The sequence below is a fragment of the Amblyomma mixtum genome, chromosome 2 (genome assembly GCF_055824585.1).
Source record: "Amblyomma mixtum isolate Tamu chromosome 2, ASM5582458v1, whole genome shotgun sequence".
NCBI lineage: Eukaryota > Metazoa > Arthropoda > Arachnida > Ixodida > Ixodidae > Amblyomma > Amblyomma mixtum.
In genome coordinates, this window is record NC_143013.1 from 92718184 (window position 1) to 92743744 (window position 25561).

At 47.1% G+C, this 25561-nt stretch overlaps 1 protein-coding gene across 1 annotated transcript in view; it reads left to right on the forward strand.

Moving 5' to 3' along the window:
* The window catches only part of LOC149360181 (uncharacterized), a 51815-nt gene that overhangs the window by 11714 nt on the left and 14540 nt on the right, over positions 1-25561 (forward strand). Inside the window, exons 3-6 of the mRNA XM_089567797.1 lie at positions 223-424; positions 2526-2629; positions 12738-12940; positions 14778-14946. Coding sequence (XP_089423923.1) covers positions 223-424; positions 2526-2629; positions 12738-12940; positions 14778-14946 — 678 coding nt within the window. The remainder of the gene's footprint in view (positions 1-222; positions 425-2525; positions 2630-12737; positions 12941-14777; positions 14947-25561) is intronic.

Consider the following 25561-nt stretch of genomic DNA (forward strand, 5'->3'; position numbering starts at 1 on the left):
CATAGTCATTAGTTATTACTTGCCCTAATGTTAGAAGTTATATTTAACGAGTATTTTTAGATGCTGGGTGTTGTATTGGAGGCGAGAATTGACATAAACAAAGATATAATCGAGTCGAATGAGAAGGGCTAGAAAATGCTGCACCTTCCGGAGTGAGCAAATTGGGCGCTCATTACTGTCAGATATGCTATACCGAACTGAAGTTTGAAAATGCAAACGCAGGCGGATGGAGTCGACATCGTCACACGCCGGGAGCTCTTCCTGCTCATGCAACGCTACGCAGCGGGATTCCAGAAGCACGGCTTACAACCAGGCCACAGGGTGTGCGTGCACCTTGGGAACAGCGTACATAACTTCGCTGCCATGTGGGCATGTGTGTTCTCTGGCGCGAGCATCGCCTTGTTGAGCCCGCTACTTAAGGAGAGTAAGTTAGCAGCCTAGAAAATATAAAAGACCGCTGTGTTGTTTTGTGGACCTTACATATTTCTAGTCCACCACAGAAAGTTGAAATATTGTGGCTGACATCACCATTCTACTCCTAGCGTGTGGAACCTATTCCATGGAGTTGCAATTCTAATGATGAAGTAAATTTTTATGGCTCAATGGCATCTGCGGCCAAAGTCCGCCACGGCACAATGTATTTTCGTTTGCGCAAGGTAGCGTCAAAGCCCAAGAGATGAAATTCTAGAGGTCCGGTACTGTGCGATGTAAGTGCACACTAATCCTCGGTGGTCAAAATTTCCGGAGCCATTCACTGCGGCGTCTCTCATGATCCGAGTGGCTTTGGGTCGTTAAAATCTCCTAAACCCTAACGCATTCATGATATGAAACGCACCTTTAGTTTGAGCTCCCAAGAAGGAAGCACAAGATTCTGTGACAAAGTTGAATCCGTATTTTTCATAAGAAGTGCCGCCCTTTGGAGAGTTACAAAAATTTGTCTGCTACGGGTTGAAGACAACGCACGTGGGAGACGCAGACGCGATATTTTTAGCTGAAAGCGTTTAATGACTCATACTGTGGTTCGTTAGCACAGGGTGTCACATCTTTGGCAGCACTCGTGTTAACTGGGGAACTTAAAATGATAGGAAAAAGAATGGTCAGATAGAGTAGGAAGAAAATCAAAGTGGAAGCGATGTTTAATGACTGTAGATTAAATAGTAAATAATTATCGCCAAAAATTTCGAAATTCTGCCGAAATATCGCGGTTATCGATATTGTCACAGGAACGGTGTGACGTCACATCCACCGGAAGTCGTCACGGTATAGTTAAAATTTTCACAGAATGGCCTTGACAAACGTCACATTTGTGTCAAATTAGATGGAAAAATGTGTAAATAAGCGCAGTTAACACTTATGATCCCCGAAAGATGTATAATTTGGGTATCGATATAGCCGTGGCAACAATGTGACGTCACATCCACCAGAAGTCGTAACGGCATGGGGTCGTCAGCTTCCGCCTTTGAACACTTTAGTTGCCAAAGTGTCCTCGCAATTTTTGTTGAGAGAGAAGCCAGCTGCTTATGCGACGCGGCAAGTGTGAGCTTGGCTGCTGCCGCCATCTGTCGCATGCGCCTCTCACTAACATGCACTGCACCCGCGCAGTAGGAGCTGGCGGTTTTCTTTTCAACCAGTGGAGCTGGAGCAGAAGAGGCTGGCATTCGCAGAGCGTCCTTGTGACAAAGGCTGATTGTGCGCGCAGGTGCGATGGAAAAAAGGCGGCATAAGTCGTCTTCAAGGCCCAAGTAAAGAAGCGAATGAACGCTGCTCTAAACACATATATCGCTTGGTCGAACCCAATTTTAATCTACAGACAGCAGCATTTGCGAGTCGTCCTAGGAAATGCCACGCCGCTAATGCAGGCATTTGACGCTTATAAAGACTCACAGAAAGAGATGGAATGAATGTTTTGCTGTCGCTCCCACTAACAAGAAACTGCTCCCAAACACGAAACAAAATGTTGAACGAAATCACGCATTTCCATGGTTCATTGCAATATGTGTCGTTGTGCTCCCATCCGGAATTTTCTTTTCTTTTCGCGATTCTGGTAAATAGAAACCTATCCAACCACATCCTGCTCCTTCATCCGTCCTCGCTCTCCGACGCCTGTCCTCAGACTATCTTGTGGTGTGTACTGTCAGTAAAAAATATACAGGACTCTTACTGCGAGCAGACTGGATCAACACAGAGTGGTCAGGATCATATTTAATGGTAATTAATTAGTGCTGATATTTCGTGCTGAGCGTTGACTATAAAAAAAAGCACCATATTTGAAGCGTGGGCTTTGCTTTTTTGCCAGTATTGACAAATTTCTTGTATAATGTGCTGATGATCTTTCGCCTCATGAATAAGCAGAGAATGCAGAAAAGTGGTTACTTCAAAACTTTATACTGCAAAAACAATTTTAAACTTTTACATTGAGGTTCACTTGTGCTTTCGAACCAGAGGAACCGTAATAGTACAACGATGCTGACCGAAAAAATTGTCAGCAGCGAGCGATAATTACGTTTATTTTCGTGTGCGTCCAGGGGATTTACGCAACATGATCTGTGACGGCGACTGCACCCACGTTCTGACGGAGCCTGCTTTCGCAGAGAAGACAGCTAAGGCGGTGGAAGCTCTACAAATAAAGGTAACAAACTTGAATGCCGACCCTCGTTATTTCTGCTACGCCATGCTTACCATTTATAAACTACATTCGAAGACACACAGCTGCCTTCTCTTGCAACTCAAAAATATTTTACATTCTTGTTACATCATTTGAAGACAATTTTCTGCCATGCATCAAAGTTTCCTCCAAAGCCAAGCGTGTTCCTAAGGGGTGATGAATGCAAAAGGAGAAGTTAAATCCGATATGGCATGCTAATCTTCCTAAACACCCGACAGTTACGTTTAGAAAGCTTCAGTATCTTTCGACACTCAGTTCTTTCACTTTGTGGCACGTAATCTGCGCACTTACAAGTATTACCTGCAAACATGAAATAGCGTCTTCGTTTTCCGATAGTGGGTTTGTCCTATCATAAGTGAGATTGCAAAGTTATTGCTTTGGCTGGGCTCATCTCGGAAAGTTCGAGCTAAACACTATGAGCACATCTCTTGCGTTTTAAACATGCGAAAACAACTCTTTTACCGGTGATAGTTGCGGAGCGCTGGCTGAGCTCAGGAACGAAACTGGACGGGAGTACGCCCTCCGCGCCTGCGTTTTGCAATTTAATTCTTTATTGACTCTTTAGGCCAGGGCAGGGATATAATTGCAGGAGCTTGCGTCTATTTTGCAGGGAAATTGATATTACAGCTAATGCAGGCAGGCAAGTACTCTTAGAGAAAGAAACGAGCGTTCAGCAAGTGCCGTAGATAACTTTAAGCAGCACGTACCTTTTCTCCGAAAGGAATGAAAGTTTAGGAACAGCAGCTCTTTCCATTTGAACATCGCATACTGCATTATTCATGGTGAAGTTTGTTCTGAAAAACTTGTTTTATAGCCTTACCCTATGATTGTTATTTGAAAACCTGTAAAAGTGTCGTATTTCCAAAAAAAAAAATCGCCGCAGTATTCTGTGCTCTGATGTGAGGACTGCAAGATTCTCTGTGGCACCACCAAGCCCCCAGAACAGCTTTCTAATGTACCCTACAAAGCTCGTAGAAAATTGCTTCTATAAAATGCTGCTGGAGCCCCTCGTCGCACTAGGGAATATTTCTATCAGCGCCATCCGAAAAGAAGGCGTTCTAACATCGAACTCTTCTGTTTGTTAACTACCCAGTTTAGGAGTTGGTTAAACGCTCGGTAAAAGCAAATTAGCGACACTGCTGTGACTGAATAGCGCCGCATGCGTAGACTACCGGAGGAGGGGGCGCCCTCTGGCGGGCGTCTGCAAGACGTGTGGCGCTTCGGCTCCGTCATTTTTTGACAGGAGCCACGACTCAAGTCATTGGATCCCATCAATTTCGCTCCCTTTGGATTCGGCAAGTTCATCGGCACCCGTGGACACCAAATTCATATAGGTGGGCCTCCTTTCACAAATTTTAACGCGGTTTTTCCTTCCCGCCTCCGGCGCCAACGCTAAGCCTAACGGCTGCGCCGGCGTTCGGCTGTGAGGGAGCCGCTTCTTTCGGCAAGATGGAAGAAACACTTCTGCAACGCGGCTATGACCCGGACGCCATGTCTTGGTCGACCGTTCCCGTCACTGTGGAACCCAAATCGGCACCCGCGGACTCGATCCGCAATGCAAATCTTCTGCGTCTGCTTGAGCGCCGCTCCAGACGCGAGGCCAAGATAGCGGCGAACGCCACGCAAACCACCGACAAGGCTGCTGCTACCCGCCAAGCTCCCGCCTCGCAAAAGGCGAAGGACGCCGGCCCAAAGGGCCGCAATCCTGTTACCAAGTGGAGGCCCAAGCCTTCACCAAAATTTCACCTAGACGACTTTGTCATCGTCATAAAGCCCCGGAAGTCATTGGCCATCCGGGACGTCTTTCAATACGGCGAGCTCGGTGCCGCGTTCGGCGCTTTCCTCAGGGCGCCTAAGGCGTCCGAGTTGAGCCTCCTTTTATGCAAGGACCAAAATTTGATCCTCGCCAGCACCCGGAACGCCCACGTCGCAGACCGTCTGCTGGGAGATTTTTCCATCAAATCGACCATAGGAGATGTGCCTCTCGCCGGCCATCTCAAAGAACATGAAGAGGACGTCTGTTATGGAGTCATTACGGTGGCCAACCATGAGACGTCCGAATCTCTTCAACCTAGCGTGCAGTGGAGGAGCGGCACTCTACTGGATATCCGCAAGTTCGGCAACTCAAACAAGGCCCGGCTCACCTTTGCCGGCACGGTTAAGCCAAAATACGTCCACTACAACTCTGAAATCGTCTCAGTGCAGCCATATTTGCGCACTATTCCGGCCTGCAGCTTGTGTGGAACTGTCGGCCATCGGGCAGACGCTTGCCCCAACCCAGCACAAGATAAGTGTGGCCTGTGTGGACAGCAGGCACCCATAAAAGAGGGGGTGCGGGCCCCTCACCAGTGTATGGCCAAGTGTGCAGTTTGTGGTGGTGGCCATGCCACGAACTCGCGGGACTGCACTGCAAAATACCGTCCCAACAAGCCAGCCGCCCCTAAGGGCGGGAAATCCAGCGTGACGGGCAGGCAGCCACATCACCCTGGTAGCGTCGGCAGCGACGCTTCAAAACAACAGACGCCTACCAGCGGGAAGGACGTCAAGGGCTGTCAAGTGCCACCACCGCCCCCACACGGCGGCCAGGAGAAGCAAGCCCGCTCCCAAGACAAGAATGGCGCGGCCGGTTCCTGGGCCAACGCTGTCAAAAATGGCAAACAGGTGAGCGGTTCAGGCAGGGTTGCCTCCTCCTCCCACCCGTTCTCCCCTGCCCCTCGCTCGGCGGCTGACGCTGAGCTCCACAACCTTGTAGCTTCTCTCCGGGCCCAAAACGAGATGCTACTTGCCAAAATTGAAGCCTTAGAGGCTAGAACAACTCCCCTCCCCCTAGTACCCCCGACACAGAGGCTATGGAGAGCGAGACGGCGGCGACACCGGCTATGGAACCTTCCCTTGCTGAACTCGAAGCCCGTCTCAATGCCAAATTTGACACCTTGTTGGAGACAGCAATGGAACGCCTTATAGCTCGAGTCATGGAGGCTATCCCCTCTATGATCGCTCAACACGTCGCGAGTAACCCCCGCCTTTCTCGCAGAGCCGGTCCCCTTAAGGACGTATCTGGTCGGCCCTCTAGATTATCCCGGCGAGTCAATGACCTCGACGATGAAGAAGACAGCTGCCCCCTTCCAGGTGCTGAGCTTCAGCCCCTGGTATCTGGCTCGGGGGCAGCCTCACTACCACCTATCACGTCAAAATCTGAGCATGGCGGGACACCCTCGGTGCAGGCGCTCCCCCCTTTCCAAATCGGCTTCCCCCAATACGATTACTCAATGGAACTGTCGGGGGCTCCGGTCCCGTTGCAAGCGTGCCGACCTCGGGCTTTTCCTATCAACCTTTGAGCATTTGCCAGCGGTGGTTGCCCTCCAAGATCCAGGGAAAGGCGCCACACTAACAAATTATACGACGTTCCAGCAGGACCCCTCGTCTTGTCTCTGCGTTCATAGAAATTATACAGTCAACCAGGTCGACTTAGACATACAACTTCAATACTCCTATGTAATGGTGACCCGCCTCCCACTCCGCAAGCAGGACCCACCGTTACACATACTCAATATATACTGCAATCCGAAATTGCCGAATGTATCATTCGCCGACCTCTTTAGCCGCGCGCTGAGAGTTGCGGGTCGGGACCCCCTCCTGATTGTGGGCGATTTCAACGCTCCCTCTCGGATGTGGGGTTACTGCCGTGAAGAGAAGCGGGGACGCAAGTTGGCGGAGCTTGCGTCAACGCTGGGCCTCACTCTTCACACTGACCCCATCCATCCAACTCGTATAGGCAACTCCGTGACAAGGGATACGTGTCCGGACTTGAACTTCACCCACAACATTCAGTATGCAGACTGGGTCAACACCGAGGAAACCCTCGGCAGCGACCACTGCCTCCTGAACATTACGATTAGGACCTATCCTTTCGCGCCACCAACAACACAAGCCCGACTCCCAGATTGGACCAAGTTCAGGCAAAATTATAACACTGCCACACCAATACATGAACAAGGCTACCAGTCTTGGTCAGAACAATTGGTCTCTAGCGTTCGCTCCTCCGAAACTCAAATTCAGCTCTCAGAGGCGGTTTCTGATGTGGACAACCACCTGCTCCACCTCTGGGAGGCCCGGCATTGCCTCATCCGTCAGTGCCGTCGGCAGAAGCACAACCGGAAACTTAAAGCTCGCATCGCCGAGCTCGCTCAACGAGCGGCTGAGTATGCGGCCCAACTCGCCGACTCCAACTGGGTGGCACGATGCAACACGGCCGCGCGGCAAACGTCCAGCCGGAACACGTGGAGACTTTTTCGCGCCCTAATTGACCCCACGCCAGCAGGCACGGAAACTCAAAAACACCTCCAAGGAGCCATACACAGCTTTCAGGGCAACACAACTCAGTTGGCGCACAAGCTCCGGGACCAGTACTTGTGCACCACCCAGGACCCCCGCGGGCCGGCGTACTCTTATGCAGGTTCTGAGAACGTTGAGCTGGATCAACCATTCCAGCTCCATGACCTGAGGGCGGCCCTGGCAAAAATGAAACGTGGCACCGCTCCGGGTCGGGACAAAATTACAGTCAAATTGTTAGCCAACCTCCCCGACCCGACATACTTGTCTTTACTGAATTATTTAACTCAATCTGGCTTGGGGAAGTACCACTCCCCATCGACTGGAAGACCGCCCTGGTCACCTTCATTCCTAAACCTGGAAAGGCCATCAACACGGACAACCTCCGCCCCATCTCTCTGACTTCTTGTGTGGGCAAACTCATGGAGACGATGGTACGCGACAGGCTGTCCGAGTTCATGGAATCCAAACATCTTTTCGCAGACACCATGTTCGGGTTTCGCCCACAGAGATCTGCACAGGATGTCCTGCTACAACTCAATCGGGCTGTCCTCGACCCCGTCGAATGCGCTCACAATGACAAGGTCGTACTCGCCTTGGATTTGAAGGGAGCATTCGACAACGTTACCCGCGAGATCATTCTCGCCCACCTCTCTCAAACTAACTGCGGCAGAAACGCCTTTCAATACATTCGGCAATTTTTGACAGACAGACAATCTTACATTCGAATCCAGGATAAGGAACGTGGCCCTTTTCATTTAGGAACCACGGGTACACCACAGGGCGCGGTGCTCTCTCCCCTTTTATTCAATCTCGCTATGATGCGCCTACCGGCCCAGCTGGGCGCTGTCACCGGTGTACAGCATGCGCTGTACGCCGATGACATCACCCTGTGGGCCACACAGGGTTGCCTTGGAGACATTGAGGCCAACCTGCAGGAGGCGGCGACCATAGTGGACCGTTATGCTCGCCGCTGCGGCCTCCAATGCTCCACCCAAAAGTCTGAATTTGTGCACATACGCCCCTCACCAAAGTGCACAGCCAAAATTTCATTGTCTCTTGAGACAGGTCCAATCCCTGAAAAAATCGAAGTCCGGGTACTGGGGCTCTTTATACATCAAGACAGACGGTCAGAGACAACATTGGCCAAACTCCATCAGGTGGGGGACCAGGTGGGCAGCTTAGTCCGCCGGGTTTCTAACAAGCGCTGGGGGTTACGATGTAAGGACGCCTTGCGGCTGGCGCATGCATTTGTAACCAGTCGAATTCTATATTCGACTCCATACCTCCACCTGCGGAAGCAAGACGAGGATACACTCGAAGTCATCCTCCGCAAAATTATTAAGCGGGCTCTGGACCTCCCCGTGACCACCTCCAACAAGCTCCTCCTGGGGCTGGGCATGGTGAACACATTTCGGGAGCTCCGGGAAGCTCACTTGACCAACCAATACACACGTCTCTCGAAGACATCGTCGGGTCGCCGCCTTCTTGCCCGACTACACATCCAACACACCACTCTCATGGAAGAGCGCGTACGTATTCCATCCCAGTGGAGATGCGCCCTCCACGTGCGCCCTCTTCCCGCGAACATGAACCGTGAGGACCATAATGGCCGGCGCCTGGCGCGGGCGGAAGCGCTGGCCCGCCACTATGGATCGAAACCCGGCGTATTCTACGTGGATGCCTCCGGCCCCCACCATGGGGGATGGTTCACGGCCGCAGTCGTCCACGAATCCAAAACAGTGAACGGCCTTACTTTCCGAGCCCGTGACATAACACACGCGGAGGAGGTCGCCATTGCTTTGGCTGCATCTCATTCCAATTCAAAAACAATTATTTCCGACTCGCGAGGGGCATGTCGGAACGTCGAGCAGGGCTGGGTACCGCATCTAGCCTACCGCATTCTCCAAAACAGCGTCTATACCGGGGACCCCGCTCACCGGCGTATCGTTTGGGCTCCTGCTCACAAGGCCTTGAGGGAAATGAGGCAGCTGACGCCGCCGCCCGCGCGCTCTCTCACCGGACATTCCCCTCCGACCCCGACGATCAGGAACTCGAATTCACTCCAGCTTACTCGTTTAAAGACATTTCTTTACTTTATCAATCTGGCCATAGTGTTTATCCCCGCCCGTGTAAAGGTCTCTCAAAGGCGGAGGAGCGGCTTCTGCTTCGCCTATATACAAATACTTTGCTGTGCCCGGCAGCTCTAAAACACTTTGACCCTTCTTTCTCTGGCAGCTCTCCGCATTGTGCGGAGAAGTCTTCGGACATCTACCACATGGTGTGGGCCTGCCCCTCCAACCCTGCTATCCCCCCTCACCCCAACCCAACCCGGGAGGACTGGGAGGCGACCCTGCTCGGCTGCTCTGACCTGCAGGCCCAACGGGCCCTGGTCGCGCGAGCCCGGGCAGCGGCCGACGCCACTGGGGTCCCGAACTAGGGACCTCCACCTAGTACTTGTGAGGGCTGGCCCCCTTTGGGTCAGCTCATACCTCACCTCCCGAAGTTTATCTGTAAATAAATGTTTTCCACCACCAACAGACTACCGGAGAAATAAGTTGCTCGTGCTGAACCCTATTTCTCCGCCACAAAATAAAAAAAAGGTGTCAGCGTGAAAACCGTTGCAAAGAGTTATCGTACTCTGTAGAGCGCATCTCCGCATTTGTCGCAGTCACATCATTGAATTCCTTCATCAAGAACACTTCGTACACAGGATAGCCAGAGCGTTGCATTATCATGTGCTCAACTTTTTCATACACCTTATATAATATGTGTAAGCAACGTTTCCAGCGATTAAATTCTTATTATTTGGGCTTAAGTGCTCGTTATATTATTTTTTCTCTTTGGCTGCCCTACGGGCGATATTTTAATAACATGAAAATGTAGAAATTTGTGATCCACAAGCAAAGGTCATAGCCATCTTCACTGAAATGTATGTTGCGTTTGTTGGTGGCTCTCTTACGAGTGCCAAAAGGTGTACTAACTGAGATTGCAATCCACCTGAGCACGTTCGGTTTTCATTACCGCCATTCTAGAGCTCACTGGCACCGACGCCCGCATTTTGAATATCGTGGACGAGGCGCAAAACATTGCGAACAGAAGTAGCACCAACTCGAAGACAGCACTGGTTTTAGAACTTTCTGCGAGACTAAACCGTCTTTCCTAACGGGCGCGCCTACTATTCTTTCGTTAGGTGTTGTGTTGCGGAACGCTTAATGCCCTTCATATTCGCCACATCATTTCCGCGAAATTTTGTCTATCCGTCTGTTTCGGGAGAGGTTAGTTCATTCAACCTCCCACTATATTCTGTCTCCCTTTACCCCGTGATACGTTAGTGTTGCTGGAGAGTTGTTCTCCTTACCTGACACTATATTCTCTTCCTCTGTGCTCAATAAAGCACGCTCAATATATCTTACAACTCCCAACAAATTGCGAACATGGGCACATTTTTTGTACAATTGGAATTGGGTGTCGAGCATAGCTCGGTTGTAACAGATCTTGGTTAGGGTCGCATGATACACATAACGCAATGAAGTATAACGAATAGAGAACTGAGACCCACTCATCACCCAACAAGCTTTATCTGCCTCTCCGATGCCTCGCATGTGCGCCTCAGTTTGCCTGTCTCACCTTGATCGGGGAAGAAGTCGTCTTTGAGGCGTTCGAATCTCGGGGTGGGTCCCATCGATGCCACCCGAGACAAAAGGTGCAGAGTACGCACTTGCCCTGTGACTTTAGTTGTGCGTGTCCGGCTTCTCTTTGAGGCTGGCTTCTGCTGGCACCACAATTCTTGCTTCCATTAAGGGATGAAGGACAATGCCGGCTGTGGCAGCTTGCATGTGTATAGGCACGGGCTTCAGCGTCACTTAAATTCTAAGATTTTTTTATGTCATTTTCTTTGTAGGCACTTCTCTTCTTTCGCTGATGCGAAAGGGTATTATCGAACGCAGAAAGAATTCGAATTTTTAAGAGCCATTTAAGAGCCATTTGAATATATCGAGCTCGTTTCTGCACTTTTTTTTTCCCTTTATACCTTTCACTTTGTACAAATGCTTGCAATGAGTCAGCTGTCTAAATTATCCCGTCAGAGTATGTGTAGTGTAGCTTCAGTTTCTTCCTTTATTTCATTTGTACGCACTATTTGAGAAAAAAGTTTCGCTCGTAAAATCTCCTGTTTCATAAAGAGGTTCGAAGAAGAATTAGGGGTGATAATTGAATTGATGCAGATGAAATGCGATAGCATGCTTCTTTAATTCGTAAATTCGTTCCTGTGCTTACTGCAATACTTTCTCAGTTAATTGTCTTTCACTCACCAATCTTCTGATTCTATTCCACTTTCGGCTATGCAACTACGCAAAATGTGTCACATTCATACATCGCGGCGAGTCCTCATACTACTTCCTGCACAGTGACACAGTCGATGCACCACTGCACTGGCAAATGGCTTTTACAAATACAGCCACTGGTGGGGCTTGTGAGGGCAAGAATGTTTTTCCCGAGCATTGTTAGAAGGAATAGCTCCTGCAAGCTTGCTTTTTCCACAGACTGTTCTTCTGGAGGCTGTATATTTTGCACGCAAGTCTGGTGTTGTCCGAGTAATGCTCTTCATTGTTTTCGTTTTTGCTGAGTCATTCCCGATCCGGAATCTCCTTCTTCTCCGCTGCAAGTGGAGAGAGTGTTTAGTAGGACAGGGGAAAGTTGGCAGGTTGCAGGTGGAGAGAGGAAAATTCCTCTGAACACCACCCAACAGGTGGAGGCTTCACACAGGCGCCGACACAACTGACGAAGACGCCACCGGACAGTTTTCGCCATCATGGCCCTCCCAATACAATCACATTAAAAACATTTCATCGTAGTTATTAAGGTAGAAATTAAGTCTGCGAACCACTCTTAGCGGCTCGTTGTGCATCTAATTGTGAATTCAGCTTGCTTCTTGGTGAAGGACGCGAGCTACAGCCATAGGGTTGAGGAGGGTTTGCTGGACGAGCAAGTATCTCATGGCATGTGCAGGCAAAACACCGCAGTTTTGGCAATTGAACTGACCGGGGGAACTTAGCGTAAGCAGGTTAAGGCACAGAACAACAGGTTACACTGTGTGGAGGTGCCCGCGTTCTTCAACTTGACAGAGGTGCAGCCCAGTACGAGAATCTGAAGGCAGTTTTTAAGTAGTGTGCGCTACCTAGAGTTAATGTGAAAAGTAAACAAATACCTTATACAGCATGAGATAGCCTGCCTTAATCAGAATGAACCAAGCAGTCGTAGGCCCCCTCAGAGCCGTAAAATTGAAGGAATGTTCGAGTTTGAAATATTAAAAGTTGAGAGCTCAGAAATTAATTGAAACGACCTTATTTTTAATAACGAATTAATAGAAAAAGCTAAAAGAATATTATGTCGAAAGGGGTTGCAAAAGTCATCCGCGGAACCTGTACTTATAAGAGCCTAACAGCCGTTACAGGCACATAAAATATTTTTCATATAAACCACGTTTAAAGGCATCTTGAAAATATATGGAACCATACACTCCCACTAAAACATGTATTTTTAGCTATACGGCTTGGAAAGCACAACGTACGACTGTGGGAAGAAATAAAAAAATCTTTATTCCTTCATGTTACCTTCAGGTGCTCAACAGCAGAGCTGATTAAATATCAGGAAGAAAAAAAAACTCAAGGTTAGCATAGTCAAGTGTTCGCGGCCTCGGCTTTTCAGAGCAACCAACTTTCTTCAATATCATGCACAGGGGCTCTTCTCCATGGGTCCAGCGGAAGGCTTTGTGTCGACTGCTGCGTTTCGGGACCTGGACGAGTCTTCTTTCCGTGAGGTTCCCATTGAGGACCCTCGTTCTTGCGTGCTCACCATCTGCCGTACGTCAGGAACAACGGGCTTCCCCAAGGGTGCCGCCAGCACCCACTACAGCTTCGTGGCTCAAATGGCCACATTTGGGTAAGTGTGTGGACGCTTCAAGTGTGTGTGGGGGCTACAAGAAAACTCCTGTCATGAAAATCAGTGTCATTGTAAGATAATCCTGAAACGAAAGTACACAGCTAAGATTTCTTTGAACCAGAATTCGGGCTAATCGGCTTTCCTGCGGGAAAATAATTTCGCCAATTCGCGGCAAAACCAACTTGCTTTGCAAGAACTAAGCGCATCTGGAGGTATAAATGGGCAAAGACCCAAGGATTGACATTGAGGTTTTTTACAGGTTTTTACAAGCGAGCAGTTGGTGTTATTAGCATTCGGCTGGCATCGATGGGCGAAACAAGTGGAGCTCTTCGCCGCAGTAAAATAGAAGTAACGCTTAGAATTAGGTGCGGTAAGAATTGTAGCACGTTATCAGCGGATGCCACGTTTGCAGAGACCTTTGTACGCAACAGATCAGTTTTACCTCTCTTATCATGGAAGAAAGCACCACATTTAGCCCTTCCAAAAGTATTCGAAGAAGAGTTTTTCTTACTATTAAATACTGAAATGACATCGTCCGACCAATGGCTGCGCTCACGCCTTTGACCATATACACCAGATGCCGCAAACAAGCGCTATTAATTATTATTAGGTCAATATGACGCTAATTAATGTGACATCTATAGCTACTTTCAACAGCTGCAGCTCAGAGTCCTTCTCATCATGTATGTTTTCTTTTTCCCTGACTCTTTTTAATACATTTAAATTTCTAAACGTGCTTCTCAAACACACAGTTTGTACCTTAGATAGCACCGAACACACCAGAACATTGGTACTAGAGGCAGCGCCTCGACCCCAAAAACTACACGGACGCAGTAAAACCGGGGTAGCCTTCAGTGTCTGACGAGCATTGCAGGTCACTACGCAATAATCGCGGGCTCGAAGCTGTTAGAAATTGTTTCTGGTATATTATGGTGCCGAGCTTAATCTCATTCCGCATCTCGTCCTGCACGACAAGCTTGAGAATCGAATAGTTTAATCGGCACCACATCTGTAGATTCCCAATCTCTGTACCACATTTATACTTTCTGAAAGATTTACCACACAGAAGCAATCCGTTATTAATGGAACACTAAACGCGCCGTTGTGACGAAAGCTAATCAGAGATGTCCTTAGGAAGAGCTTCCATCCGGCATGTGGAGAGAGTATTCCGCATTTATACTCAGACACTGAGTTTCACCATCAGTGTCGATGGCGGTGTAAAAATGTTGTCCAAAAGTACGCTCACCTCTAAAAAAAACAGTGTACCTTGAGAATTTCTATAAAACAATTGGTATATTCACAATCTTCGCCATTAAGTGCATGACGCGACCGCATTAAAGAGCCAGGTCCACGGTTTGTCTTGCCTACACAGACACGGGCTCTTTTTCCACTTCAACTATCACAATAATTATGCGAAAGGACACACGGCATACAAATAAATGACCGCTTCATCAAAGTAGCCTCCAAATGTGGCTTCGGTATGCTTCTTGTCTTCGATTCCACATTCTCCATATCGGACATCACTAGTTTCAAGATCGCCAATACGGACCTTGAAAGTATGTTGACAACCGGCGACTGCCACTGGTCATCTAGAAAAAAAACACACCATGAAGCTTGTGATATATTCGTCAGCAAACTAGTCTGCAGGCAGCCATCAAGCATGCGATTACTGCCTATTGCCGTAAAGCATACTTTGAAAATCTGTACACTTTTGCGAAGTGTACGTCTCTAAGAGAATAGGTCTGTGGCGCACCTGGCCAGTGTTCGGTCTTGATACTATCCCTGTGCCCGCCTAACACGTCTCCATTCCTCTTTCATGTGTCCCTTGGTGTCGCAGGCCGTGCTGTTCATGGGACGAAAGTGACGTCGTGCTCGCAGCGTCTTCAATCGTGCAGCCTTTAGCCATTGGCTGGATAACTTTTGGCGTACTTCTGGGCTCTACTGTAGTCATGATGTCTGGAAGTGCCAGTTTTCAACGAGTCAGCGACCTCGTAAGCAAGTACAAGGTGCTACGCAGCTACTTTTTCTTACCTTTTTCTAGCTTAAATTTCTTTTTTACTATGTGGTTATCTGCTTGATATGCGCAGCGTATTCTGTTTAGGATTTACACTACCTGCAGCAAAAGTTGATTTGTGCTTGCAATGCTGCTTTCTTGTGAAGTTTCTTCTGAGTAGGAGCCTGTTTAATTTATTTCAATACTTTTTAAGTCGATGTATTGTAGGAAGCATGCCACCCTGAGGACACAACTTTCTTGTATAAGCCCGAAGTGTCAATGTGATATCACGCCACTTGATCGATCGTGCGTACTGCTGTTATTCAGCACGCCCTAGAGAATGAACTGCTCAGTGTTCTGGTAGCCATCCTACCATCTACTTAGTGCCGACCGCCTGAGCTCCCTGCTAGTAGGCTTTAGACTAAAGGCGGCGAGTCTTCTACCGATGCATAGAAAACGTCGGGTGCACTTGCAGGCCACTTCAATGTCTTTCGAGGTGCTCCAGTTAGAATCCCAAATCAATAAGTAGGTTCCGCATATCGTTCTCATTGCATCTTCGTTTCGAGGCAACAGTATTGAAGACAATGCGAAGAGGACAGCAGTTATGCTTTCAGCATTAGGTTCAAGAGCAAGGGAGGTGTTAAGTGAAAGTCGCGCGCAATAAAAAAACTCTAAGGTTGACGTCCGCCAAGAGTGCAAGCTGTGGAATATTATATGCACCGAAACATCACGAGAGGGCGCAGAGCTGCACGTTTTTCACCATCAGCCTGCAGTAGGGGGTGTAGGAGGTGTGTATAATTTAAAGCCTGATCTGTTGCCTATGTTTTAGGTGTGAATTTGTGCTTGCAGTTTTTGTTCGATGCAAACGCAACATCCAACGTACGTAGTCTGCAAGTGAACCAAGTAGTGGGATCATGTTTTCTCCCAATGCCTTTTTTATGTGATTAAAACTAAGAAGTAATTTACCTACTGTAGTTACTATTAGTGCACACAAAAAGTACAAATTCTCACAGGCCTATGATTGCCTGCCCCCGCGGTAAATATTTAGCCTACAGATGTAGTCTTGCCGTCTATCGAAGAAACCTTTATTTAAATCCGGCCTTTCGCCGTGAACTGCTCAGTCGGAGAAGGCGCGTCTTCTTGCCTGATCTCGTTAAAGCCACGGTCGAGGAGTGCAACATATAGAATAGTAGGGACAACTCAACAAGTTGTTACTTTGCCGCCCACTAGTGTTTAAACTATTAAACATAACAACGTAATGTTTAATCATTACGACCGGCCAAATGGCTCCTACAATTGAACTTTAGGAGGACCAGATTGGCCTCTTTTAATTAGCCAGGAAAAAACTGCGAATTGAGCCTCGATGAGATAGAAAGTGGTTGAAAACGCATGGAAATCTCCGCCATACATTTTTCAAATGTATGCAGGCCCATAGAGACTGGTGTCCTAGATAACGCAATTTTCCAATTATTAGATCAGGGTATTTGATGTATTTTAGGAGCAAAGTTTAAGAACTTTACGGCAGGGGTTCTGAAGTAAAATTACTTTAGCAGAAGGCTACAGGTGGTGCGAACGAGACATTATGATGTTCTAGAGGGATTGAAGTAAACAATACTTTGTGTGGTTGGCCTAAATCTCTACGCATGGTTTCCCGCTAAAATAGTCTGGACGTAAAAAACGTGACTGCGGACTAGCGTACCGGAGAAAAGAAGGCACTCTTGACAGACCGAAAAAAGCACTAACGACACCAAGCGTTTGGGGGATCCCAGAACGGCCCACCGCGAACCGCAAATAAAGTGATTGAAAACTAAAGAGAGAAACGGTATAGAATATTTTACAAATATCTGCATCGTACTTTGTTATTCAGGTGAAAAGGGCCGCGGCTGTCGCATTTCGGTTGAGGCAAAGTGCTGAGGCTCGTGTGTAGTACAATGTCAGTGAACGGTAAAGAACCCTTCGTGTTTTAAATTACCTGCAGCACTCCTCTACTGCATTCGTCGTAGCCTGAGTCGCTTTGGGACATTGAACCCCGTAAAACGAACCAAACTAGTACTTGTACTGCACATTTTGACAGTGGAGCAGGGTCTGTTCAGTGATGCCTGTAGTCAGGTTAAATATCTAATGTTTACCATCTACGAATCGAACCAAATCGTATGTCCTTTAACACGCCTGAATGAAAGAGCAACAACTGTGAGGTAAAAGACAAAAAATTTGCGATGAAGCCCGTAAATCAGAAAAACTTCGGCAGAGACACTTAACAGTCTTTCGTGTGGGAATTCGAACGCATGTCATCAATACAGGACGTCGACGTTTGGTAGCGGGTAGCGAACTTAGTTTTTTTCAGGCGGCCAGTATTTTTTTTTATCTAATCCCTCACCCACCACTCCAATCATCACCCACACACACACACGCGCGCGCACGTATTACACTACGGAAACGTTGTACGACGAACGATCTAGTGAATTTTGTGCAAAAGATATGGCGCAGTAACTTCTCTGTTGATTCCTCCACTCCACCCCACCGTTGCACCACAATTTCGATGTGAAAGTCTGGGAAAACATTCAGTCAAATGTGCTTATGTCACCTGTTCGGATCCGTGCCGCAGTCTCCTACAACTTGACTAGCACACGTAAGGTATATATATAACGCGAAATCATATGACACTACACAGAACGCTGTACGACAAACAATTCCATCACAATTTCTGTACGAATGTGACGGCATAAAGGCGCCACATGAAGGTAGGGCAGTGGCGCGTGTATATAGAGGAACGACATTTATAGGATTACCTGACCTATATGTGCTCGGCTTGGTGTGTGCGTCATAAGGACCCTTTTTGCCTGCTTTCGTTGGGATTTGCTGAAACATCTGCGAGTAGACACACACCCACACCGCAGGTTTTTCTCGCAATGGGACTAGTATTCCTTTCGCATTAAAGCACCGCGTAGCCGGTCTACACGCAGAGCCCTTAGTTACTACTGAGTAGTAAAGTGCTCCATGGAGCAAAGTGCCGGGCTCGGTCTGAGCACAGTAACGATCATATGAACAGGCTTGTAGAAATTGTCGTGCTATCGATGAAGTTAGCTCTATGTGCAGCAATTTCACAGATGAGCAACAAGGCTTTTCGGAAGCGTGACTGTTCTTGTCTCGTGGACTGTCTCATTGCAAAATGGTCTAAGGCAATAGATTGCAATTTTGCAATTCTTTAAATTATTCTATGTTTTTGAACTGGCTTTTTCATATTTATTGAGTCTGATGCTAGCACAATAGGAAATAATCCGGCACCGTTTGTTTTCTGGTGTTCATGAAATACATAAAATGGCGACGATTTGTATATTTCTGTCGCGCTTTTGCCTCATTGTTCACTAATTCATCGAAATTCCACCGTTTCTTATGCTAGAACAAATGACTTAATCGAGCGAAACCGCTACTAAGTAGCACTAAATCTATAATATTATAGCTTGGTGCTAGTACGAATTTGGGTTCTATTATAATTTGAGCGAAGTGAAAGAACCGCATTACGTCAAAAACATCACCGCGCAAGGGGAATTATGGTGTACTGTGTTCCTGTGATTGTCTCACCTCATAGTTTTAACCTAGCTTAGTGACATTGCTCGTAAGCATGAAATAATTGTATTGTGCCCAGATTCGAACAATATTTGCGATAAAGGCAACCAGAAGTACTTGTATTTGGGCGAGTTGGGTCATACCTTTTCTGGGGGACACAGGGACGCAATAAAAGACACAGACAAAGAAGTAGACAGGGACGAGCGCTTGCTATCAACTGGCTTTATTCGACGTAGACCGTTAATATACCTTCGCTTTACGCAAGCGCCACTGTGCGAATCAAGCACGTGGGTACCAGAAAACACCAAAAGAAAACCAAAGGCAGGTGATTACAGAAATCTATCTAAGAAAACCATTTCAGATCGGCGAAGTATCACAGATGAATCACTGATGCAGTTATCTCCTTTTTTTCTGATGTAATAGGCTTCCACCATTTCCCGTTCAATCTGATCGCGGCTTCTCAAAAATACGCTACAGTCCGATAAGCGGGGAAAACAGGTGACCTTAGTCTTCTTAGTGCATTCTTGGCAATGGTCCGGAAGATGGGAGCCTGTCTTCTTTAAAGAATTGGGAGGAGCCGAAGTACCGGAAAAGATTGCGTCCGTCCTAAAGGAGGGGCCGAAATTCAGCGTCCCAGCCATTCGCAAGCCTTACGAATGGCTGTCCCTGAACCGACGACTTGTCAACAGAACGGCGCAAGAAAACCAGGAAAGGTGCCTCCTGGACGGCATCGACACCATCACGAGGTCAGTCGGTAACACGAGTACTCCAAACCACCGATGCGATCCCACCGCAAGGGTTGTTGCTTTTTTCAAAGCCAATTCACTCGAGCTTATGCAGGCAGACAAAGAAAGCGGTTTGGTCATTATTCCATCAGGCCTTCCAACGAAAAGGCAGTTGAAGCCGTCACTAAGTCTTTCAAGACAGTGGAAGTGAAAAGATCTTCATGAAGAAAAGTGCCATGTCACTCTGCGAGGAAATTCAACTGCACATACTACCCGGCGCCATTGGGAATATAGTTCAGTAGCGTGGCTTTTTGGGCTTGTTGGTACATAGTTCCAATATACTGTAGCGCAGCAAAAGACGAGGACACAAGAGACGAGAGACGAACAACACGAGCGCTAACTTCCAACAGATTTTATTCTCCTGAAGCATCACATTTATACGCCAGAAAACAGTAATCACATGTGCGAACAGTATCAATTCCTCAGAAAAACAAGCTCTTTATCTGAGAGGAGAATGGAAGGTGTGCTTACACACGAGCATCCTGACCTATTTATCTTTTCAGCTTCGATGATTTCGCGCGTTACTCTTTCTCTGCTTTTCCTATTACGACACTTTTATCAAATAAAGGCTTACAGGTTTTTGACTTGCATGCGAGACTGTGGTCAACCAGCGATCCGCCTTGCCCGTTTCTGACGTTGCGAGCGTGTTCCATTAGGCGCTCGTTCAGACATCTCCCCGTCTGGCCGATATAGTTTTTCCCGCATGACAAGGGAATTTTATACACAACACCTTCATCGCACGTGACGTAGGGCTTCTGGTGCCTAGTTGCGCATCCGCGCGCTTTGTTGGTGTTGGTTTTTCCCAGTTTGCACAACGTTGCAAGTTTTTTCGGCGCCGAGAACACGACGGTTGCATTCGCTCGTTGACCAATTCTTTTCAAATTGTGGGAAATCTTGTGGAGATAAGGCAATACAACAAGGTTTTTGCGTTCACGAGGAACCGGGTTTGGGTGACATTGATTTTCTGGTCTCATTTTCTTAACATGTTTTTCGGCAACAGAAACTTGAACATGGGAGGGGTACCCGGCATTAGTCAGCCTCTTGGACTGCTCTTGAAAACTATCGGTCATCATGTGCGGACAAGATTTCTGGAGAGCATTTTGAAAACATAAATTGACAATACCTCTTTTGACCAGTTTTGAATGAGCGGAATGATATGGCAGCATCGGCTTGTTGCTACGCGGCTGGTAGGCCCAGCATATGTGATGAGCGTGAAAGGTGAAGTGAATGTCTAAAAATCTAATGGAGTTATTGATGGGCAATTCTGATGTTAAAACAAGCGGTTTAAAATGTTCTTTCATGATAGTTAAAATGCCATGAGCCTTTGGCTCAAGTGAGCCATGGTCACGCTTAAGAAGAATAAAAAAGTCATCAACAAATCTAAAGACCTTGATTACGTCCAAGCTGTCTAAGTGGCTGGAAACAGCCTTGTCAAGTTTTGATAAAAACAGATTACTCAGAATCGGCGCTATGCACGACCCGATGCAAATCCCTTCTTTCTGAAAGTAGGGTTTTCCTTCCCAGTTAATGAACGTTGACTGCAAGTAAATAGCTAAAATTTCTAAAAAACTGCTCGCCGATACACCCGCCGCGTTCTGGAAAGCAACACACCTGAATTCATCTTGCACTCCTCTACACAGCACAGCACCTTGTCGTTTGGCAGCGAGTAATATAGATCCTTATCATCCATAGAAAATGCAACAATGCTGTCATCAGAGCGCGACCTTTTATGGTTAAGAAATCTGACGAAATTTTAGACTTTCTTCGGTCGCGCTCTGATGACAGCATTGTTGCATTTTCTGTGGATGTTAAGGATCTATATTACTCGCTGCCAAACGACAAGGTGCTGTGCTGTGTAGAGGAGTGCATAGATGAGTTCGGGTGTGTTGCTTTCCAGAACGCGGCGGGTGTATCGGCGAGCAGTTTTTTTTAGAAATTTTAGCTATTTACTTGCAGTCAACGTTCATTAACTGGGAAGGAAAACCCTACCTTCATAAAGAAGGGATTTGCATCGGGTCGTGCATAGCGCCGATTCTGAGTAATTTGTTTTTATCAAAACTTGACAAGGCTGTTTCCAGCCACTTAGACAGCTTGGACGTAATCAAGGTCTTTAGATTTGTTGATGACTTTTTTATTCTTCTTAAGTGTGACCATGGCTCACTTGAGCCAAAGGCTCATAGCATTTTAACTATCATGAAAGAACATTTTAAACCGCTTGTTTTAACATCAGAATTGCCCATCAATAACTCCATTAGATTTTTAGACATTAACTTCACCTTTCACGCTCATCACATATGCTGGGCCTACCAGCCGCGTAGCAACAAGCCGATGCTGCCATATCATTCCGCTCATTCAAAACTGGTCAAAAGAGGTATTGTCAATTTATGTTTTCAAAATGCTCTCCAGAAATCTTGTCCGCACATGATGACCAATAGTTTTCAAGAGCAGTCCAAGAGGCTGACTAATGCCGGGTACCCCTCCCATGTTCAAGTTTCTGTTGCCGAAAAACTTGTTAAGAAAATGAGACCAGAAAATCAATGTCACCCAAACCCGGTTACTCGTGAACGAAAAAACCTTGTTGTATTGCCTTATCTCCACAAGATTTCCCACAATTTGAAAAGAATTGGTCAACGAGCGAATGCAACCGTCGTGTTCTCGGCGCCGAAAAAACTTGCAACGTTGTGCAAACTGGGAAAAACAAACACCAACAAAGCGCGCGGATGCGCAACTAGGCACCAGAAGCCCTACGTCACGTGCGATGAAGGTGTTGTGTATAAAATTCCCTTGTCATGCGGGAAACACTATATCGGCCAGACGGGGAGATGTCTGAACGAGCGCCTAATGGAAGACGCTCGCAACGTCAGAAACGGGCAAGGCGGATCGCTGGTTGACCACATTCTCGCATGCAAGTCAAAAGCCTGTAAGCCTTTATTTGATAAAAGTGTCGTAATAGGAAAAGCAGAGAAAGAGTAACGCGCGAAATCATCGAAGCTGAAAAGATAAATAGGTCAGGATGCTCGTGTGTAAGCACACCTTCCATTCTCCTCTCAGATAAAGAGCTTGTTTTCCGAGGAATTGATACTGTTCGCACATGTGATTACTGTTTTCTGGCGTATAAATGTGATGCTTCAGGAGAATAAAATCTGTTGGAAGTTAGCGCTCGTGTTGTTCGTCTCTCGTCTCTTGTGTCCTCGTCTTTTGCTGCGCTACAGTATATTAGAGCCATTGGGAAGGCTGAAGGGAACTGTTTATCGGTTTTTTTCACCGCAAAAACCCACAAGAGCGGCATTCTTTTTCGGACCATTGTTAGCGAAAAGGGCACATGGCAAAAGGAAGTCAGTTAGTTCCTACTCAAGCACCTCAGGAAACTGAAAGATGCGGACCCTTATGCCACTAAGAACGCTGATGAAGTGATAGCCTTTGTTCAGTCTGCGAGGAGTATTAAGTCCGGTTTCTCGATAGATGTTAAGGATCTTTTCTATTCTATTCCACACCAGCCCCTGCTCACCGCGGTGCGTGATTGTATAGATATAAATGGCATCACCGCGTTTCAAAATGCCACTGGTTTGAATGTGGACAATTTCATGTCGTTACGAGAGATTTACCTGAATGCCACTTTTATTGAATTTAATGATCGTACCTATCTTCAAAAACAAGGTATTTGCATAGGCTGTTGCGTAGCCCCGGTTCTATCTACTATTTTTTATAGCAAGTTGACCGCTCTTTGAGTGAAACTTTTGACACAGACCGTATAGCTCACGTCTTCAGATATGTAGATGACTACCTGGTTCTGTTAAAGGAAGGTGATTTTCGTTTTGACGAGGTCGTAGCTGATGTTTTAGATTCGTTTGGAAGGAAAGGCATGGGACTCACCTTTACCCATGAAAAGCCAAGCAGTGATAACCAACTGCAGTTTTTAGACATCACCCTAACATTTCACCCTTCACATGTTTGCTGCCGGTATTGTCCTCGCGCTAAGAAAGATTTGCTACCATTTCATTCCAATCATTCTAAGACGGTCAAAAGGGCTATCGCTTTACAATGCATTTCGTCTGCACTAACGAAGTCTTGTCACCACGCTGTGCTCGCTGGCTTCCTGTCACAGATCTCAAGGCTGGAAAAGGCAGGCTTCCCTGATTCCCTCATTCTTGCTGTGACGCAGTCCTTGGTAAAAAAATTGAAGGGCAGCAAGCGGCGCAATACGAAAGACCCAACGAAGGGTTCAAGGCCGGAGGTGGTACCATACGTACGCAGAACTTCCCACAACATCAAGAAGGTAGCCAAGAAGTACGGAGTAGAAGTAGTTTTTTCTGCTCCGCGAAAGTTGTCCGGTCTGTGTGCACGCATAAGAAGAAAAGAAAAACGGCAAGAGTGTGGCGTGAAACACCGTAAGCCCCGCGTAACCTGCAAAAAAGGAGTTGTATATGAGTTCCCGCTCACCTGCGGGAAGGTTTACGTTGGGCAAACTGGACGTTGGCTCAAGCAGCGCATTCTGGAGCACAAGAACTCTTTAAAGAAGACAGGCTCCCATCTCCCGGACCATTGCCAAGAATGCACTAAGAAGACTAAGGTCGCCTGTTTTCCCCGCTTGTCGGACTGTAAATTATTGCTGAGAAGCCGTGATCAGATTGAACGGAAACTGGTGGAAGCCTATTACATTAGAAAAAAAGGAGATAACTGCATCAGTGATTCATCTCTGATACTTCGCCGATCTGAAATGGTTTTCTTGGATAGATTTCTGTAATCACCGGCCTTTGGTTTTCTTTTGTTGTTTTCTGGTACCCACGTGCCTGTGATTCGCACAGTGGCGCTTGGGTAAAGCGAAGGTATATTAACGGTCTACGTCGTATAAAGCCTGTTGATAGTAAGCGCTCGTCCCTGTCTACTTCTTTGTCCATGTCTTTTATTGCGCCCCTTTGTCCCCCAGAAAAAATAAAGGCAACCCACGGCGATGCTGGTATCGGAACATCACAGTTTGTAGAAAATTCTTTCTACCATCTTAACTTCTGGCAGCGGAACGAGAGGTTTCTTTTTATCAATTGGGCCACGCCTCCACCCGTCGTCGGCTGGTCCTTATGAAAGATGGCGCAGTTCGGAGGAGGTATTTTAAAGTCTTTGGTATCTTGTGTTGCGAAGCTTCTTTTGAGACTAAAAAGTCCAGCTTGAAACTTACTAAGATAGTGTATTCTTTCAGCTACTAACGTTAGTACGTAGTTAATTTTTATGAAAGGTATTTGCGACGTTGCTTACGGCACAGGCAGAGGGCCCATGTATGCGTGTCCAGGTTTTTTGTTTCGTTTTAAGCACATTTACCTGGAGACACGCCATTTTTATGAGTTTCCCAGAACTATAGCTCCAAGTTTAATGTTAGTTCATAATAAACCAATGAAACTTTATCGGATGAATCTTCTCTAGTTTCTCTTATTTTCTTTGTTTTCTCTTGTCGCCATGACTTCGTGAAAAATTTTCACATATGGTAAACGCAGTCCCCTTAGCCTGATGGCAGGTGTGCCAACGGAGCCGTGATTTACTCAGCATAAGTAAATGTTAGTTTAATTTACCTCTTGGTAAAGCATAAAAGTGTTCTCCAGTGATGGGGCCAAAGCCGTATACTTTATTACTGACGAGTGTGGTCTGATTATTGTTTTGTGGAGGTTGCCGTTTCGAGCCACCGAGGCAATGAGGGACGCCTTAGTGGAGGTCTTCGGAAACTTCGACCACCTGCTTGAGACTGACCCTTGAGCACTGACATCTAATATTACACGGGTGTCTAACATTCCGCCTCCATCCAAATGCGACCACAATGACCAGGATTAAACCCGCGTCTTTCGAGTGGGCACCCGAGAACTGTAACCACTGAGCCAGCGCTGTGGCATATGCGGTGTGGAGCCGCCATGCAATATGAACTCCATGCTCTCGGCTGTTTGCTTGCTCGGGGGACTTGTGTTCGAAGTCACAGGTTCTTCTGATTGCCTCGATTTAAAAATATTAGAAAATTAATGTTGTTTGTTAAAGAAGATTTACAGCCAGAGCTGCGAGAGCTTTGTTCCAATGGTATCGTATCGTAGCAGACGTGGGTGTCCCGTAACCGTCGTGTACCTGTTCATTTCTTCGCCTTCAGAAGACCCGTTGTGTGACAATATATGACACCTTCTTGGATAGGGACGCCGAAGTTCTTCAGTTCATTGTCTCCGAGTCGCCAGCATGTTACAGTGCGTGGAAAGTGGTAGCCAACTTGTGACTCGGGGCGCGGGGGGGGGGGGGGGGGGGGGGGGG